The 20951-nt window shown below is 46.8% G+C and overlaps 1 protein-coding gene across 1 annotated transcript in view; it reads right to left on the bottom strand.

The window, feature by feature from the left end:
* LOC122928680 (thyroid adenoma-associated protein homolog) overlaps window positions 1-20951 on the bottom strand; it is a 99353-nt gene that overhangs the window by 62276 nt on the left and 16126 nt on the right. Inside the window, exons 4-10 of the mRNA XM_044281774.1 lie at window positions 18494-18521; window positions 17694-17842; window positions 16061-16183; window positions 8387-8507; window positions 1722-1867; window positions 1240-1321; window positions 344-480 (exon numbers count right to left, since the gene is read on the bottom strand). Of these exons, the coding sequence (XP_044137709.1) occupies window positions 344-480; window positions 1240-1321; window positions 1722-1867; window positions 8387-8507; window positions 16061-16183; window positions 17694-17842; window positions 18494-18521 (786 nt within the window). The remainder of the gene's footprint in view (window positions 1-343; window positions 481-1239; window positions 1322-1721; window positions 1868-8386; window positions 8508-16060; window positions 16184-17693; window positions 17843-18493; window positions 18522-20951) is intronic.

Here is a 20951-nt window from a genome sequence, read left to right as displayed (position 1 = left end):
ACGGCACTGCTGCAGCCAGGAAAACAAACAGCAATGTAGAGCACCGGAGCTCATCGTTGGAAGCTGCAGGGGAGAAAAAGGCTAAGAATCGCTTATTTTAGCACACTTACAGGTGCTGCCTGAATTTTATTGAACTCTGACAACCCCTTTAACCCATAGGCTGCCTGAATTTTGATTGAACTCGGACAACCCTTTTAACTCCTTGATAACCCCTTTAAGACAACATCACAGGAATAGCTACACTATAAATCAAGATACTGCAAATGGCAACCCCCACTAAAAAATGATATTTTTAAGACTATAAGTAATATTTTGGACAAATAATGTAACAAGAAATTCTTACCTGCATTTCCGCACCAGTCCACAGAAGATTCATCACACGAGAGGCAGTCTCACTAGTACCTGTCAATAGAGAAGCCCCCTGCATTCTGAGCAGTACAGTCAGGTGCTCCCGTATACGCTGTAACCAGAGGCAAAGCACTACAAAAAAAAAAGGGGCAATTTCAGTCATTTGTTGTTTTTAAAGGGGACCTGTCTGTGGCAAAAACCACCCCAAACCGCCAGCAGTACCTTTAAGTAGCCAGCAGTGTGTTTCTAATGCAGATTTTCTTCCTGCAGTCAGAAGTGGTAAAAGCAGGAAAAAACGTTCTTTTATCCCTTGCGTTCGCTATTTTTCAGTCATGCTGGAAGTCAAGGGGGCAGCGGCTTCCCTGCCCCTTCGCCTGTGACTGACAGCTGTTCGGCAAAGCAAGCTGATCTCTCTGCATATGCGCTGTCAGTCACAGGAGAAGGGGCAGGGAAGGTGGCACGGTTACCTTGACTTGAAGCAAGGAGACAGGGTTGCCCCCTTGACTTCAAACATGACTGAAAAATAGCAAACGCAAGGGATAAAAGAACGTTTTTTCCTGCTTTCCCCGCATCTGACTGCAGGAAGAAAATCATCATTAGAAAAACACTGCCGGCTACTTGAAGGTACTGCTGGCGGCTTGGGGGGGGGGGGGTATTTGCCGCTGACAGGTTTCCTTTACAAAACTAATAGGGTCATTTATCGAACTGGTGTAAGGTAGAACTAGCTTACTTGCCAATAGCAACCAATCAGATTCCTCCTTTATTTTTTCACAGCTCCTTTGGAAAATGTAAGGTGGAATCTGATTGGTTGCTATGGGCAACTAAGCCAGTTCTACTTTACACCAGTTTGATAAATGACCCCATAAATGTGCTAACCTTTGGATATTATACCTTGAAAACTGTAATATGGTTCAGTTTGCTGTGCACATAGGCAGGCTACAGCAGGAAACAGGCACTCCAGCAAGGTCGTAGTCTGAGGATAGACAAATTATACAGTAAAGATACTAGCTATAAACCTGCGTGCATACACGTACAGTAGATATTCAGCTTTTTTGCAATACATCTTTTATCATTCTCTAAATCAAAGCATGTTACATAACAGAACTACACATTAAAAGATGTGGCTGCATTTTCTGCAGCTGAGAGAGCAAGTGGTCTGATGTATAGGCGAATGTGCTATGCCAGACGTTCCTTACAGTCAGCTACACTCCTAACTGGATATACACTTTAACATATATAATTTCATGTGCATTTAGATACAAAAGAGGAACTCCAGAGTGCCAGCCTTCATTTCAATTTGATTGATATTAAAATTCAATACAGAGACAATCCACTAAGCTCATTCCTGTTACAACAATATTTAATGATGTTACCTGGCCTGAAGAACAGAATCTACAGGTTAGAAGATCTCCACGACCACAGGTGAGCAGCCCTCGTAATACTGCTAACAGTCCAACGTCACTGGTTGTGTGCCTAGGGTGAGACACATGTAGTTCTCCAAACTGTAAGGCACCGGTGGCTGCAAGATGGATGTAAAAGAAATACATCTGAAGTTGTCCATAAAATCCTCACAGGTAAAATGTCTATATGACATGATAGCTATGATGCCTCAATAGCAGTGTTTTTATACTAAATCAGTATCTTGACACCTTCTATAGGAGATGTAAAAAAGATGACAAGCACAAGTAATATTGGAAAGAGAAAAAAGGCACAAGGTACACAAAGAACCAGAACAGCAGGGTTAGCAATCCGAAAAAAGAATACATGGGGGAGCATGCCTTGGCCTAGCAGTTTTTATTGCCCAAGGAAGGGAAAGATGAATGATGAGGAAAAATGCTCCTGAAACAAATGTAACAAATCATTAGATGAGGAGCAGCCTAGAAGGATCATAATTAGTAGAAAACGCTCTAGTTTCTAAGGCAGATGTTCAGTCCACAGCATTAGAGGCCGTCCTCCAGCAGGGAAGGTCCCTAAGTGAAACTAATTTGATCACAAATGGATAATAACAAGCATCTTGTTCCCCAAGAAAGCATCTGGTAATCCAAAAGAAGCACAACTGAGTCTGATAAGAAGATGGGAGTAGGTGGAAATTATAAAAAAGCTTCTAGGAGTGGTACCTGCTGCAGGGTGTTGCTAAGCTGTGAAACCTTAGTAGGAAGTACTATCACTAGATCTCACTCAGAGGACAAGCAAGAGTACTTGATCAAGACTGTTGGATGAGGTTTTTTTTATTTTTATTTTTTTTATTGAAAATTAGGGTCCATTCACACATCTGTAGAATGGGTCCGGATCCATTCTGCAACGTTGCGGAACAAATCCAGACCCATTCATTCTCTATGGGGCCGGAAGAGATGCAGACAGCACACAGTGCGCTGTCGGCATCCGCATTTCCGGAGCGCGGCCCCGATCTTCCAGTCCGCAGCTCCTGAAAAAAATAGAACATGTTCTATTCTTGTCCGCAATTGCGGACAAGAATAGGCAGTTCTATGGGGGTGCTGGCCGGATGTATTGCGGACGTGTGAATGGACCCTTATGGTGAGAAACTCAAGGCGTACATACCAATAAACAAATGATTACATATTGACATAAAATAGACTGGCAATAATAAAATGGATTAACAATAAAAAAAAAAATTACAATATATATCCAGATAAGTCACTTGCTGCGGGCCAAGCAGCTAATTCATGGATTCATGCTGTAAAAATGAATAGAACATAGTTTTTTCCTTAACCAATATGGCAAAAATGGATCGATGTTGATATAACTGTATCAATTCTGCAACACTAGTTACATCAACATCAATACATTTTTGCAATATTGTTTCAGGAAAAGACTATGTGAGTCATTAATTAAGAGATATATGCTACTTTCGTGGCGTATGTCTGGCGCAGATTCTGTCGCATGGCATGTTACGGCAGAATCTGGGACTTCTTCCCTATTCCTGCCAGATCTATAAAAAAAAGGGGACATGGCATGGGTGGAGACAGCAGGTCCATCTCATTCATCATTTTCTAAATGTATATTGGTATATATGCCTTGAGCTTCTACCATAATTTTCATGATTATTTTACATGAGTATCTGAAGGCACCAGTTACTAGGAATATTGCCGACTTTCTGACCCCTGATGCACAGAAGCTCTTAGACTCCCACCAGTCACAACTTAATCAGTTCAAAATATTAAACCTAAAAATAAATTGGGGTAAGAAGTGGAGGTTCACTTTAAGCTGTTGTTTGGACATCAGGTATTACTCTTAATTTAGCAATGGACACTTTCACATGCCTCTGTATGCAAATACGGAGGAGAGTTCACTCCTTTGAGCCCAGATAGCACACTGACAAATGCATCAGCATGATCTGTCAAAACTGGAATAAAATGACCTATATGCTCCGAACAAGAATCAAGACACCTGGATTACATGCACCATAAGAGAATACAAGCCTTTCATTGAAGGAATTTTCCTACTATGAGGAGACCTAAACATAGCTTTCCACCCACATATGGACACATCCACAGGACGCTCAATGCTGTCCAAGAAGGCGCTAAACAGGATACATAAAACATTACACTCTGCCCAATTAGTAGATACTTGGATACATATCCATTGCAGATTGAATGAATCCATCCTCAGCAACCAACAATATAAAAGCCGCATAGAAAGCGCCCTAATAGATTACTTTCAAAGGAATATAGATGAAACACTACCCTTTACAACAGTTTGGGAAGCCCACAAAACAGTCAGAGGTGAATTTATTTCAATACCTTCACAGCTCAATAAATCTAAACAAGAAACTATATAGTCAGATTCAACAACTAGAACTTACACACAAATCATCTAACTCTAGAGTCCAAACGACAACAATTGAGAGACATACTAAACGTGCAATATGGCATGGGAAAACAGACTTTTCATACATGGTGACAAAGTGTCTAAATTAATGATGTCCCTCATAAAAAAACGCAAAGCGCACGTACATACTCTCAACAAAACATCCTACAGGCTCCTGAGTTACGGACGCCAAAGGTATATCTGATGCATTTTGTCATTATTATAAATCCCTATATCAACTGAGAGCACAAGACACTACTGATCAAACAATTAGGAGACAGGAAGAGATCAAAGGCTTCCTCTCATCTCTTAGTCTCCCAACATTGTCGGAGGACCAACAAAGAGAGATCAGTAGGCCGTTTACGCTACTGGAAGTCCAGTCCATCCTGTCGAAGAGCCCTGCGGGCAAAAGCCCAGGACCCGATGGTCTCCCTGTCTCATATTATAAATCCCTATGAGAAATTCTTCAACCCCTTCTCCTGCGCTTTTGTAACGATGTGCTACAAGGCTCTGCATTACCGAGACAAGTACTTGAAGCACATATCTCCCTCGTACACAAAGAAGGGAAATATCCAGAATTATGCAGTAATTACAGACCAATATCCCTTTTGAATAATGACCTAAAAATATATGCCAGCCTTGTGTAGCAGCGTTTAAGCCCTTTGCTACCAACTCTGATATCTCCCGAACAGGTTGGTTTTGCAAAAGGTAGAGAGGGCAGGGACAATTCCATCAGACTCCTAAATCTTATGCAACAAGCTAATGTATCTCGCTCCCCATTGATCCTCTTAGGTACGGATGCGGAGAAAGCTTCAACAGGGTGGACTGGATATTCATGACTAAAACCCTAAAACATTTCCATATTCCCAAACCCTTTATCAAATTTATCTCCCAACTATATACTCCCGCCCATATGCACGAGTCTGGGTCAATGGCCTTTTGTCAGACCCATTCGATATCCTAAACGGTACTCGGCAAGGCTGCCCTCTGCCCCCCTCGCTATTATTCTAGCGATGGAGACTCTAATTCAAAGCGTTCAACAACACCCTGCCATAGCAGGATATAAAGTTAACGCAGTAGATCACAAAGCAGCCTTTGCTGACGATCTTCTTTTGATCCTCACAGACCCTGTAAAAGAATTACCAGCAGTACTAGATACATTCACCAGATTTGGATCACTCTCTAACGTCAAAATAAACCTGGAAAAGTCAGAAGCACTAGGCATAAATATCTCTCAAGAAATAAAGAACAAACTTGAAAGCCAATTTCCATTTAAATGGCCAAAAAATGATATAACGTATTTAGGAATTAAACTAAGCGCACGTTGGACAGACCTGGCTAAACTTAACTACATAGCACTACTACAAAACTCTTTAAATGAAATAGAATCCTGGATGGCTCCCTTCCTATCCTGGATAGGAAGGAAAAACTTACTAAAAGGACTCATTCTACCAAAAGTAATTTACCTGTTTCAGATGTTACCGATCAAGATACCCAAGACATATTTTATAAAAAACAGATCCCTATTCTCAAATTACATTTGGAAAAACAAGCGATCCGGATTAGGTTTCTCGAAACTAACACTACCCAAACAACTAGGTGGCCTCGGGGTACCAGATCTATCCTTGTATCATACGGCAGCAGTACTTTCTAGAATAATTCACTGGGCTAGACCCACAACAAACAAATTACATGTAGCACTAGAAGAATCTTCCTCCCCAATACCCCTGAAGACACTGCTGTAATAGCACCAACTGCCTACTAAAGCTACTTTCACACTCGCGTCATGGACGGATCCGTTCAGATAATACAACCGTCTGCATCCGTTCTGAACAGATCCGTCCCCATTGACTTACATTCTGTGCCAGGACGGATCCGTTTGGCTCAGTTTCATCAGACGGACACCAAAACACTACAAGCAGCGTTTTGGTGTCCATCTTCAAAGCGGAATGGAGACTGAACGGAGGCAAACTGATGCATTCTGAGCGGATCCTTTTCCATTCAGAATTCATTAGAATGCAAACTGATCCGTTTTGGACCGCTTGTGAGAGCCCTGAATAGATCTCACAAATGGAAAGCCAAAACGAGAGCGTGAAAGTAGCCTTACTCATACTAACCTTTAAAAAAGCCCTAACTCAAGAAGTAACACACTTATGGAAAGTACAGGCATCATATCTCCTACCGGCCCCTTCCTACCGAGGCTATACACTGCACAAAGACACCTGGATTCCCCAGACCGTTTACACACCACGGACATACAACTAGAAAACGTCATGGAAAATGGACCGGTGAAGTCTCTTGCCGACATAAATAATTTAACAAAAGAAACTTCCTAGAATATAATAAACTCAAAAAGGCACTTCACTCCTATATATCACATGGGCAATTGGACAGACAACTGACACAACTCAAAACCCGAATGGCACAACAGAACACACCGGCCAAGGTGCTATCAAAACGTTACAATCTACTCCTAACTAGACCTGTCCCACCTAAACGAGCCTATACTGTATATGCCTCTGGGAAAGAGACTTAGGAATTAAGCTATCACCCAAAGCAATCTCTAACATTTACAAATGTTCACATGGACCATCCTCTTGTATATAAATACAAGAAAATTCTTGATACTGTCCCGATGGTATATAACCCCGGTTAAGGCCTAGTTCACACGAACGTTTTTTTTTGCGGGTGTACGGGCCGTTTTTTTGTGTTCCGTATACGGTCCGTATACGGAACCATTCATTTCAATGGTTCCGCTAAAAAAACGGAATGTGTTCCGTATGCCTTCCGTTTCCGTTTTTCCGTTCCATTGAAAGATAGAGCTTGTCCTATATTTGGCCATAAATCACGGGTCGTGGCTCCATTCAAGTCAATGGATCCGCAAAAAAAACGGAACACATACGGAAATGCATCCGTATGTCTTCCGTTTCCGTTCCGTTTTTTCTGAACCATCTATTGAAAATGTTATGGCCAGCCCAATTTTTCCTATGTAATTACTGTAAACTGTACATGGCATACGGAAAAACGGAACGGAACAACGGAACGGAAACGGAAACACAACGGAACTCAAAAACGGAACAACGGATCCGTGAAAAACGGACCGCAAAAAACTATAAAAGCCATACGTTCGTGTGAACTAGGCCTAAAACTAACATTTGGTATCCATCTATCCCTGACACTTGCTGGAGATGTAATTTGGAAAGAGGGACATACACATTTGGTGGTCCTGCTCGAAACTAACAATGTTCTGGAACTCTGTCTTAGAGACTGCCAAAAACATCTGTTTATGAACAACTATACCTTCACCTGCCTTGACATGCTTAGGTTGGAATGAAGAGAAACAAAATGTGCAAAGTAAATCCCTTCTTTCTTTTCTACTAGCAGCCGCTAAATTTCTAATCCCCCCGTTGTGGAGACCGACAACTTACCCCACAATACCTCAATGGTTGCATAAAGTGAACCATATATACAGTATTGAAGAGATTGTCGTGATAACCCAATACACCCAGAGGAGATTTATGACACTTTGGGCCTCATGGGTTGCATATCGCAACTCTACCTCTTTCCTTAACCACATGTCGGAAGAAAGTAACCCACAGGAAGTTGCCAAAAGAGATATATGAGACGAAACAACCAACAGTGACAATACTCACTCTTTCTACACCTCCGTATATATTAATTAGTGGTCTCGGGCTCACATCCCCTCTCCCTCGCCCCTCTTCTTACCCCTTTCTACTCCCTATCACACACAAACATTACACACTTACCACATTGGTATTGTACAAGTTATTTCACTCATACTTTTGTTTACACAAGGCAATTCATCTAGTTATTAAAGTTGTTTTACTGAAGTCAATCAACACAAGACAAAGACAAACAAGACTTGTCCCAAACTACACAAATCAAAGTCTTTCAGATTCCAACATCAGAACTGGGACTGCGGCACTATTTCCTCTAGTATACCAATAGGAACGGTCTAACTATTTACCGTACTATGCAATACTCATCCAAACAATGTAGACTGGAATATATTATAATGGTTTATATGCTAATTGTGTACTACAGTAGATTGCACTATATTGCCTTCCCATTATAATGCCTTGTATTGTCTTTCATATAAATGATTGTTAAACCATAATAAAAAGAAAATTGAAAAGAAAAAGTATATTATGTAAAATAGGTATTTACAATATAGGTTCCAATTCCTCACCAGTCTCAAAATGCTGTACAAGGTTCAGAGCAGCAAGAGCTGCTGACTCCACTACTGGTCCTGTATTTGCCAGGGAGGCCACAGCAGTCCCAGCTAATAATCGAGCATCACGGCTGACATTCTTAAAAAAAAATAATAATAGTTTAAATATATATTGCATTATAGCAGACGATGTCAGTATTATGTTACACCAAGGGCAACACATACATGTCCTCTCAAGTGTCACTACAAGTAAAATAATTTTTAGTAACTTCTCTATGTCTTCACCATAACCCAAAAGTTTAATAATAAATAGCGTAAGAGGGTTTGTAAGAGGGTAGAGGAAACCGTAGCCCTTTAAATTGGTAATACTACCCCCTCAGCAAACCCTTGCAGCATCACAACAAAGGTGCTATACAAAGATGAAAATGAAAAATCAGTACATGTGTACATAGTGGCAGAATTCAGACACATATAGGATACTTTTATGTATTTTTTTAAGCATGCGACTATAGAAAAAAGCAGTGGCCAACCTGTGTGCGTAGGTCAGCTCTTTTTCCTATAAAATGCAAGTATGGCCACTGCTGCTGGATTGCAGGGTGGTCGTAATCCCTGGACACAAGAGGTGCATAATGTGATGAAAAAAGGAGATTTTTGTATAACTTACCAGTTAAATCTCTTTCTCGCTCTTCCTTGGGGGACACAGACCTTGGGTATAGCTCAGCTCCCTAGGAGGCGTGACACTAAGTAAAACTGTTAAGCCCCTCCTCCATCAGCTATACCCTCAGCCTGGAGATAGAGGCTACCAGTTGCGTGTCCAAGTAGTGAAAGGATAACAACCAATAACGGAAACAACCAGCCAGCAACCCAACGGGGCGCCAGACCATAACCCTGTAACCAAACACAGAAGGGTGGGTGCTGTGTCCCCCAAGGAAGAGCGAGAAAGAGATTTAACTGGTAAGTTATACAAAAATCTCCTTTTCTCGCCCATTTTCCTTGGGGGACACAGACCTTGGGACGTTCAAGAGCAGTCCAAGAAGGGAGGGACCACAAACCCAAGGCGGAACACCACCAGAGCATCAGGAAACCGCTGCCTGCTTTGCACAACTGTTCAGCCAAGGCCCGATGCCTCTGCGCCCAGGAAGCTCCGACTGCTCTGGTGGACTGAGCAGTGACGCCGAAAGGCGGAGGTCTGCCCTTGGCTCGATAAGCCTCAGACACCGCCAGTTTAATGAAACGGGCAATAGCCACCTTGGAGACCGCCAACCCTTTGCGCGAACTCTCCGGAACCACAAACAGGGAGTCCGTGCGCCGAAAGGACCCGGTGACCTCCAAGTAAATCCTCAACGCCCTGACCACATCCAGACGGTGCAGTTCCCGTTCTCTGGGGTGGGAAGGAGAGGGACAGAGCGACGGAAGGACGATGTCCTCATTGATGTGAAAGGCGGAGACCACCTTTGGCAGGAAGGTCGGGACAGGCCGAAGCACAACCTTATCCTGGTGGAAGATCAGGAAAGGTTCGGAGCAAGAAAGAGCCGCTAACTCCGACACCCGTCGGAGAGACGTGATGGCCACAAGAAGGATGACCTTGCAGGACAGAAGGCGAAGGGAGACCTCCCGTAAAGGCTCGAAGGGGGCTGATTGGAGCGACGAGAGCACCACATTCAGGTCCCAGGAAGGAACTGGAGGGCGGTACGGCGGAACAGAGTGAGCCACCCCTTGTAAGAAGGTCTTAATTGGCCCTAGAGGGGCCAGGGGGCGCTGGAGAAGAATAGACAGCGCCGAAATCTGACCCTTCAGAGAACTGAGGCACAGCCCCAGGTCCAGACCCGACTGGAGGAAGGACAGGATTGTGGGAAGAGAAAACCGGAGAGGTGGGATGCTCCGGGACTCACAGAACCCCAGATAGGACCTCCAAACCCGATAGTAGATCCTAGAGGATACGGGCTTACGAGCACGGATCATGGTGCGGACTACGTCCGCGGAGAAACCCCGTCGCGTTAAGACGGCGGTCCCAATAGCCACGCAGTCAAACGTAGCGAGCCTAAATGCTCGTGGAAGATCGGTCCCTGAGAGAGAAGGTCTTCCCTGGAGGGCAGTGGCCACGGTGCGTCTGCCAACAGCAACATTAGGTCGGCGTACCAAGACCGGCGGGGCCAATCCGGGGCGATTAGAATCGCGGGGACGCCCTCTGCCGCGATCCTCCGAAGAACCCATGGCAGGAGGGGAAAAGGAGGAAAGACGTACAGAAGGGAGAATTCGCGCCACGGAAGGACGAGCGCGTCGGCGCCGTATGCCTTCGGGTCCCGTGCCCTGGCCAGGTATAGGGGGACCTTGTGGTTGAATTTGGAAGCCATGAGGTCCACGTCGGGGCGACCCCAGCGAAGACAAAGGGCTTCGAACACCTCTGGGTGCAGGGACCATTCTCCCGGGTCGATGGTGGACCGGCTGAGGAAATCCGCCGCCCAGTTGTCCACCCCCGGGATGTAAATCGCGGATAAGGCCGGCACGTGCGTCTCCGCCCAGAGGAGAATGAGGTCCACGTCGGGGCGACCCCAGCGAAGACAAAGGGCTTCGAACACCTCTTGCATCGCTGCAGTGCTGCGAGTGCCTCCCTGATGGTTTATGTATGCCACAGCCGTGGCATTGTCCGATTGGATCCGAACAGGGTGGCCCCTCAGCAGATGGGTCCAGTGTCTGAGGGACAGAAGAATCGCCCTCAGTTCCAGAATATTGATTGGAAGTCTGGACTCCGATAGAGACCAAACGCCCTGGACGGACCGGGGAGGGAAAACCCCCCCCCCCCCCACCCCCGTAAGCTGGCATCGGTGGTAATCACCAGCCAGTTCAGTGGAAGGAAGGACTTCCCCCTTAGAGGGATATGCAACCACCAGCCGAGGGAAGCCCGAGCCAGGGGAGGCAGAAGAAAGGTCCTGTCCAGACTCCTCGGTGATTTGTCCCAGGCCGACAGAATTGCCCTCTGAAAGGTGCGGGATCGGAATTGTGCGAACGGCACCGCTTCGAAACAGGCAACCATCTTTCCCAACAACCGCATGCTGGATCTGAGGGAAGGGCGGTGATGACGGAGGAGACTGCGAACCGACCCGCGAAGGGCCAGACGCTTGTCCGACGGAAGGCGGACCTCCGCCAACTCTGTATCCAGGAGCATCCCCAGGAAGATCAGCCGTCTGGAGGGGGTAAGGGAAGATTTGGGGTGGTTGAATCCAACCGAACCGCGTCAGGGTCTCCAGAGTGAGTTCCACACTGCGGGATGTCTGAGAGAAGGAGGGTGCCTTGACCAGGATGTCGTCCAAGTATGGGAGAAGAAAAACACTTCTTGAACGTAGAAGGGCCAGGACCTTGGTGAACACTCGAGGAGCCGTCGCCAGACCAAAGGGAAGGGCGACGAATTGGAAGTGATCGCCCCCCACCGCGAAGCGCAGGAAGCGGTGATGACATGGAGCAACCGGAACGTGGAGGTATGCATCCTGAATGTCGATTGAGGCCATGAAATCCCCTCTTTCCAGGGAGGCCACTGCGAACCTGAGAGACTCCATCCGGAATCTCTGCAGTCGGAGAAAACGGTTCAGGCGTTTTAGGTCCAAGATCGGACGCACTGAGCCTTCCTTCTTGGGAACCACAAAGAGGTTCGAGTAGAACCCCCTGAACCTTTCCGTCGGAGGCACGGGGGCGACGACACCCTTGTCCATTAGAGAGTGAATGGCCGCGAAGAAGGCGGCCGCTCGTACGGGATCTCGCGGAGGACGGGATCAGAAGAAACCGTCTGGCGGAATGGACGCAAATTTGATTTTGTATCCGCAAGATACAATCTCGAGCGCCCATGCGTCTGAGATGTGGGCCCGCCATACGTTCCTGAATAGGAGAAGGCGGCCCCCCACCCGGGTGGGTGGGGGCACACCTTCAGGCAGAGGGCTGCTGGCCTGTGGGAGCCCGTGCAGGCTGGGACTTGCGCCAGGTAGGTTGCGTCCGAAAAAACAGCTTCTTGCGTCTATCTTGGGCTGGGCCAGAGGAAGAAGAACTGGCCGCGGGTCTAGACCCGGTGGGCTTGCGAAAGGACCGAAAAACGGGACGAACCAGCGCGACCACGGGGGGCGCCCATTGGCCTGGACTGGGGGAGGTGAGTACTCTTCCCACCCGTGGCCTCTGATATAAGTTCGTCCAGACGGGTTCCGAACAGGCGGGAACCCGTGAATGGTAGGCCGGCCAAAGAGCGTTTGGAAGCGGCGTCCGCCGCCCAAACCTTCAGCCAGAGTTCCCTCCTGACAAACTGCCAGGGCAGAGGAACGGGCAATGAGGGCACCCGCATCAAGGGAGGCCTCACAGACGAATTTTCCGGCCTGAACAATTAGTTGGGCTAAGGAACGGAGGTCCTGAACAGGGACGTCCGACCCTAACTCCCGTTCCAGTTGCAAACCCCATTCAGAGACCGCTTTGCCAACCCAGGCGGAGGCAAAGACCGGTCTAAGGGCCGAACCAGAGGCAGTAAATATGGCCTTGGAGAGGGATTCCGTACGACGGTCCTCAACAGACTGGAGGGAAGATCCGTCCTGTACAGGAATAGTAGTGCTTTTGGACAGGCGAGCCACGGGAGGATCAACCTTAGGCGGGGATGTCCACGTGGTCACAGAATCCGCTGGAAAGGGATAACAAATGTCCAGCTTTTTGGGTGTAATAAAGCGGACGTTAGGCCGAGTCCAAGCCTTGGATACCACAGAAGAAAAATCAGCGTGTATGGGAAAAACCTTGGAGGCCTGTTTGGGGCGGAGAAAGGACACGCCGGCCTGTTCAGAGCTGGGGGGGGTCATCGTGTAGCTGAAAGGTATCACGGATGCTAGTGATAAGATGCCCCACCGCGGACGCCAATTTGGACGGAAGCTCTGAGTCCATGTCCACGTCCGAATCCGCCAGTTCTCCCTCAGAAAGCGTATCCCTTTGAGAGGATAGACTTGACTGAGCTCGCACGCATGGCGGAGAGAGCGAAGCATCTGGAGAAGATGTGCGCTCAACCCTTGAACGTTTCTGAGTATGCCGAGCCCTGGAAGATTCGCTGGGAGGCAGGGAACCAGTGGGGGCGGCAGAAACGGTAGTCCCAGCGGGTGCGACAGGGATTGTGGCAGCCTGCGGGAGAGGCGGTCTATCCACGAGACGGCCCACTACGTGTGTAAGGCTTTCCACCGCCTGAGACAGAGACCTAGCCCAGTCAGGGGGTTCAGAGGCACCGGGGGGCGCAGCGGGAAGCGGGCCCTGCACCGGGGCCTGACATGCAAGGCAATGCGGCTCAGATTGCCCACGCGGAAAAAGTTCCTTACAGGCGGTACAGGCATGGTACCAGGGTTTGGGGGCACCCGTGGGATCTGACATGCTGAAGTGTGGTTGTACTCTAATATAGAGACCACAAAGGGTTATAGCAGTTATGACCAGGAGGGTTAGGAGAGGGTTAACTGTCCTACCAGTGCCTCAGAAGAACGTCAGGAGTAGAGATGGCCCAGATCAGCAGCAGCAGAGAAGCAGTGACAGCAGTGAGCAGCAGAGAGCAGCAGATAGCGCCCACAGAAGCCGAGCGATGTACACAGGAGGTTAGAGTCCCCCACCGTGTCCCAGCTTCCTGTCAGGAGTGAGGAAGCGCGGGAAACCTCAGCAGAAAGCGCGGGGAACAAGCTCCGCCCCCTCCAGCGCTTGAAATGTCTCCTGTGAAGGAGAACGTAGCTCCGCCCCCAAAATGACACGCGCGCGTAAGCCACGCCCCCTGCCAGGACCGCTAAGCCCCGCCCCCCGTTCTCGGAACGGAGCGGGCGGCGGCGGGAAGGGGGAGAGAGAGAAGAGAAAAATGGAGTCAGCCCCGAATGAGGGGGAGGGGGGGAGGGGGGAGAAAGATAGCAGCGTGGGGGGGAACGGCGTGGGGGTGCTGAGAATGCTGCTGTGCTGCATTGTCCTGCAGATGAGCGCTCAGAATGAGCGACCACAGTCACCCCCAGAGGGGTAGATGCTGCAGATAGGGATGGGGTATGGGCTGGAATAGCCATCTCACCGTCCGACGTCTTCACCCTCAGTCCTTTCCAGCAGGGTCGCCCCTTCAGCCACTGGCACCGCAGTGGCAGGAAGCTGGAAGAGGGGCTTGGCGTGCAGGCGACCCCCTAGCTGGCGGGATGTAGGGGAGCCATTGCTGCCCAGATCCTCCTATTGCTTCTGTGGGGGAGGCAGCAGTGCAGATAAGTTGGCACTGGCGCAGCTCAACCCCGGGAGAGCAGAGAGGTCTAATGCGTCTCTGGTATCCCTATGAAAAAATAAAATAACAAAATTAGAAGGAAAAGTAAAAATAACAAGGAGAAAACAGCCCTGCAGTAGCAGGGAGTGTCTTGCCTCCTTGGACACTAAGCTAAAACTGGTAGCCTCTATCTCCAGGCTGAGGGTATAGCTGATGGAGGAGGGGCTTAACAGTTTTACTTAGTGTCACGCCTCCTAGGGAGCTGAGCTATACCCAAGGTCTGTGTCCCCCAAGGAAAATGGGCGAGAAAATACATTTAGCCAGCAAAGGAGGCATTATGGACAATCACAGTACATTAGTGTCTTGTAATAACTTGGTCTACATCATAAATGCCATTTGCTGAAGTGAGACAACCCCTTGAATACCAGAGTTTTTTTCGTTTTCATTTTTCTTCCCTGTCTTCACCTTATTTTTCGTTCACACAGCCACATGAGGGCTTCTTTTATTGCAGGACAAGTTGTACTTTCTAATGCTGCCATTTGACATGGCATACAATGTACTGGGAAGCAGGAAACAAAATTGGTTGGAATCAGGAAAAAAGCACAATTCTGCCACAGTTTTACAGGTTTGTTTATTGGGCAATAGTCTAGTCCCTTCGGGCGTGCACCCTGTTTTTGTTTAAGTTGGATGTAATACTGCCATAGAACTACAGTATAAGTTCTATTTGCGGTTATCCTATGGAGGCCTGCATCCTGCCGCATAGGAACTGCAGCTCTGATACGCTCAGTCAGAGAGACTCAGTGCATCAGAAAGAAGGAATGCCTCCAACAATCGCCACACAGGGGAGTAGGTCCTAACCTGTAAGCGTGTGCTTAGAATTTTTTGAGATTTAGATGCTGTGGTCACGCTTGATCATTGGCATCTAAAGGGGTAAATGCTGTGGTCAGCATTATTGCCGGTCGTAGATATTAGCCCTGGGCCTCTGCTGTTTGAAATAAAAGAGACCTGCTGGCTAAGGCGCCTATGAGCGGGTGCCATATTTAAAGTCCATAAGGGTTAAAGGGGTTTTGTGAGATTTTAATACTGATGACCTATCCTCTGGCACGGGTGATCCTGTGAGCGCTATGGCTTTTTTTTTAGCTTTTCCTAGGCCAGTAATGACACATTCATCTGTCGTGTGGCCTAGATATGCAGTTCAGCCCCATTGAATTGAATGGGGCTGAGCTGCAATACCAAGCACAGCTTCTATAGAATGTATTGTGCTGTGCTTGGCGAGTATAGTGAAGGCTGCAGTACTTAACAGAGCTCTGGTGCCTTCTCAAACAGCTGATCAGCGGGGGTCCTGAAAACCCTTTCAAACATGCATACAGCAGAGCAAAATGAAGAAAAGATAGACTTTTTAGTTACGTCTTGATATAATCAATGGATCAGATGTATAGAATTGCCATGAAGTACTAAAATAGTTATACCTGGTCTGTAATTATTTGCAGGAGTGATTCCAGTATGCTTTCCACAAGGTTTGGTGTACAGGAAGAATCCCATACCAGTGGGCCAATACTGTCTGCAAGCTCTCGAAACAGCTGAAGGCACAACTAGAGGGAACACAATGACAGAAGGAATATCCTAAAAACAGACCCAGCCTTCTTAATTAAAAACTAATCTGAGAAACCAATGTTAAAAAAAGAAACTTTAAATTAATTTTACTGTTGTTTTTATTTAATCAGGAGTTGAGGATAAAGTACAATTTGAAAAAAGGTGCTGTCCAGCCATATGTGAAAAAATTTAAAAAGATGCAACTTTTTAGTATATTTTGCATTTCAATTACTCAACAATTTACCCTTTACGGATGCAGCCTATTTTGGCCTTTTAAAGGGGTTCTCCTCTCTCAGCCTAGTATGGCCGCGATGGTAATAACCAGGGCTTTTTTTCTGACGGAACGCACCGGAACGGCGTTCCGCCACCTTTTGACATCGCAGCCTGCTATGCTCCAGCATCGCAGGCTGCGATGTATCAGCGGGGAGGGACTGGGAGGAGGAGCTGGGGGCCGGTGCGTTCACTGTGCTCCGGCCCCCAGCTCCAGTAGTTATAAAATGTGTACAATTAATAAGAATTCTATTCACGAGGCCCCCTCTGTAGTAGAACATTCAATATAGCCACATCCTACTCACAGGGCTGTTATCTTAATGCAGGGCGGCCGGGCAGACGAGCGGCAGCGTCACTGACTGACGTCACGTGCCTGCGCCGCCTACTTTATGAATGAAGTAGGCGGCACAGCCACGTGACGTCAGTCAGTGACGCTGCCGCTCGTCTGCCCGGCCGCCCTGCATTAAGATAATAACAACCCTGTGAGTAGGATGGGTGGCTATATTGAATGTTCTACTACAGAGGGGGCCTCATGAATAGAATTCTTATTAATTGTACACATTTTATAACTAGTCTGTACTGGAGCGGCAATGGGGGGGGTCTGTGGATGGCACTGTTATGGGGTGGGGGGGTCTGTGGATGGCACTGTTAAGGGGGGGGTCTGTGGATAGCACTGTTAAGGGGGGGGTCTGTGGATGGCACTGTTATGGGGTGGGGGGTCTGTGGATGGCACTGTTATGGGGTGGGGGGTCTGTGGATGGCACTGTTATGGGGTGGGGGGTCTGTGGATGGCACTGTTATGGGGTGGGGGGTCTGTGGATGGCACTGTTATGGGGTGGGGGGGGGGTCTGTGGATGGCACTGTTATAGGATGGGGGATCTGTGGATGCCATCCCCAGATCCCCCATTAACAGTGCCATCCCCATCTGGGAGGTTTCTTAGCTGGGCTGGACTTTTATAGCCCCCCAAATTTTACTTGCATCCCTGTTCTCTAAAGGGGCGGTTTTAGGGGGCGGTCCTAGGGGTGGGTAGGGGCGTGGCCATGGGAGGCGGGGGGGGGGGGGGTGAGTTCCACCACCTTTTCTCTGAGAAAAAAAATGGTAATAACCACCATAAGCGTTGGCCAGTGGAGGCTGAGTTATATACATGGCCGAGTAGCTGTATATGCTGTTTCCATGACTCTCATAGCAGTGAATGGGAACTACGCAAACAGTATAGAACAGCAAGATTTTAAACTTACTTTAACACTGAGATGACAGTAATCAGCACTTTGAGCAAATTCTCCATGTAACACTGAAGATAAAGTTAAAGACATTTTTGAAAGTAAAGCTTGTAGATTTTTTGCAAAATATGTCCGTCCAGAGGGGCTTCCTTCCAAACACATACATACTGAAAAAGAAAAACACATGCAGACTGCAATGACTACATATGTAACAACAAAATCCAAATAAATATAAGCACAAAGCACAGATATAGGCAGATACATACATACTGTACAATTCTAGTCAATAGGACACGTTATAAGGGTACTTTCACACTAGTATTTTTCTTTTCCAGCACTGAGTTCCGTCAAAGGGGCTTACTACCGGAAAAGAACTGATCAGGCATATCCCCATGCATTCTGAATGGAGAGAAATCCATTTAGGATGCATCAGGATGTCTTCAGTTCAGCCACTGAACAGCGTTTTGGCATGCTGCGGTATTATCTTCGTCCAAAAGTCCGGATCAGTTGCCGGAATGCCAGAACCGGCATTAAATTTACATTTAAATGAATTAGTGCCGGATTAAAAATACCGCAATGCCGGATCCGTCCTTACGCATGCGCAGACCGGTAAATATGTGAAACAAATATATAACGGATCAATTTCTCCGGATGACATACGGAGAGACGGATCCATTCTTGCAATGCATTTGTAAGATGGATCTGCATCCTGATCCATCTACAAATGCTGTCCGTTTGCATGCAGATGGAACTGCTTGCCAGATCGCTCCACCGCAAGTGTGAAAGTAGCCCAAGAATAATATATTAGGGAGTCCTACCTGTATGCAGTTCCACAAGCTGGAACACCTATGATAAAAACCACAATGACAAATTATTTATAAGAATAGCTGCACATCATAAAACATTTTAAGGAAAATGCCATTATTTAAATCTTTGAATAAACGTATGTGCCATTAGAGAACAATAGGCTGACATAGTCATCTCATTACAGATCTGGGGGATTAAAAGGGTTATCAAACTTCAAGAAAAGCAAAAAATACAAACTAATGTAAACGTTAGAAACAAAAAAAAAAGAGATACACTACTCTCTTCTTCCTTCCTCTAGTGATCAACTATTGGCTGCAGCAGTTACATGCATGCTGCCGGCATTTTGGCACCGTGCAGGGTGTTTTTGGGCTGCTGGTCCTTGCCACCTGCTGTGTTGTGGCGGTCACCATGTGGCGCTGTATAGAGTAGGGAGCCACTCACAAGAGGCTGTCTTGATGTGGTGAGTGGGCCTCTGCATTTTGATCAAAACCTATACTAGGTGCCTCAATATATATGTTTATAGACTGCGCTGAGAAGCAATGCATCTGTGCATGGCATGTGGATGTGTGATCCTATCCTTTTTTTGCCCTACAATTAGCACAATGCTAAGCAATGGTTCCATTACAATTACAAGTAAAAGACTTGACTTTTGTAGCCACTGATTAGCTGCAGCAGTCTCAAGTTGACCTCTTGTATACGCAGACTGGGAGGACTGTTGGAGCTTCTGCACTGAAAATACAGCTGCTTAAGAAAAGTCCCAGTAAGAGGACTGAAACGTCTCTTTGGTGATTAAAGAACACTACTTTTGAATCACATCAGTTGGAGTGCCGTGGAATTTTTTTAATTATATATAATGAGTGATCCCTTGCTCTATATATATCTATATATATATATATATATATATATATATATATATAGTAAGGGATTGCTCTCTCAAGCAGGGAGGCGATGACAGATTCCTCCTCAGACAACGAGGTTAAAGTCCAAATTGTGCTTTATTTTGGCACTTCAGTAATACAGATGATCACCCAGTTATATTGGCACTGGGTAAGGTGAGGTTCCAGCACCCCAAAGCACAAACACAGCAAAATAAACTCCTGCCCTTCTGGGCTCTAACTAACACAAAATTGTCTCTAGCTCACCTATTGAGCGCAGATCACACACAGGGAATCAGGCTTCAATAGCCAGCAAGTCAGCCTGCTTTCCCGGCATAACTCCCAGACTGACAGCCTGGGATGTGCTTTATTTCCCCCTAACGATCCCAGCTGGACTACACCTGGGTATCCCTCAGGGAAAACATGCCCTAAAGGGGGTGGACTGGGGAAGTCCCACTACCAAACCTATCTTCCCAGTCCAAATAAAATCCAGCCCTTGAACTCTTCTGATCGCTGTGCCGCTTTCATTGCTATTTTACATATATATATACAGTACAGACCAAAAGTTTGGACATACCTTCTCATTCAAAGAGTTTTCTTTATTTTCATAACTATGAAAATTGTAGATTCACACTAAAGGCATCAAAACTATGAATTAACACATGTGGAATTATATACATAACAAAAAAGTGTGAAACAACTGAAAATATGTCATATTCTAGGTTCTTAAAAGTAGCCACCTTTTGCTTTGATTACTGCTTTGCACACTCTTGGCATTCTCTTGATGAGCTTCAAGAGGTAGTCACCTGAAATGGTCTTCTAACAGTCTTGAAGGAGTTCCCAGAGATGCTTAGCACTTGTTGGCCCTTTTGCCTTCACTCTGCGGTCCAGTTCACCCCAAACCATCTCGATTGGGTTCAGGTTCGGTGACTGTGGAGGCCAGGTCATCTGGCGCAGCACCCCATCACTCTCCTTCATGGTCAAATAGCCCTTACACAGCAAACCGGATGGAATAGCATGCCGTTGCAAGATGCTGTGGTAGCCATGCTGGTTTAGTATGCCTTCAATTTTGAATAAATCCCCAACAGTGTCACCAGCAAAGCACCCCCACACCATCACACCTCCTCCTCCATGCTTCACGGTGAGAACCAGGCATGTAGAGTCCATACGTTCACCTTTTCTGCGTCGCACAAAGACACGGTGGTTGGAACCAAAGATCTCAAATTTGGACTCATCAGACCAAAGCACAGATTTCCACTGGTCTAATGTCCATTCCTTGTGTTCTTTAGCCCAAACAAGTCTCTTCTGCTTGTTGCCTGTCCTTAGCAGTGGTTTCCTAGCAGATATTCTACCATGAAGGCCTGATTCACACAGTCTCCTCTTAACAGTTGTTCTAGAGATGTGTCTGCTGCTAGAACTCTGTGTGGCATTGACCTGGTCTCTAATCTGAGCTGCCGTTAACCTGCGATTTCTGAGGCTGGTTACTCGGATGAACTTATCCTCCGCAGCAGAGGTGACTCTTGGTCTTCCTTTCCTGGGGCTGTCCACATGCGAGCCAGTTTCTTTGTAGCGCTTGATGGTTTTTGTGACTGCA

The sequence above is a fragment of the Bufo gargarizans genome, chromosome 1 (assembly GCF_014858855.1).
Source record: "Bufo gargarizans isolate SCDJY-AF-19 chromosome 1, ASM1485885v1, whole genome shotgun sequence".
NCBI classification, from domain to species: domain Eukaryota; kingdom Metazoa; phylum Chordata; class Amphibia; order Anura; family Bufonidae; genus Bufo; species Bufo gargarizans.
This window is presented reverse-complemented; position numbering and strand designations above follow the sequence as displayed.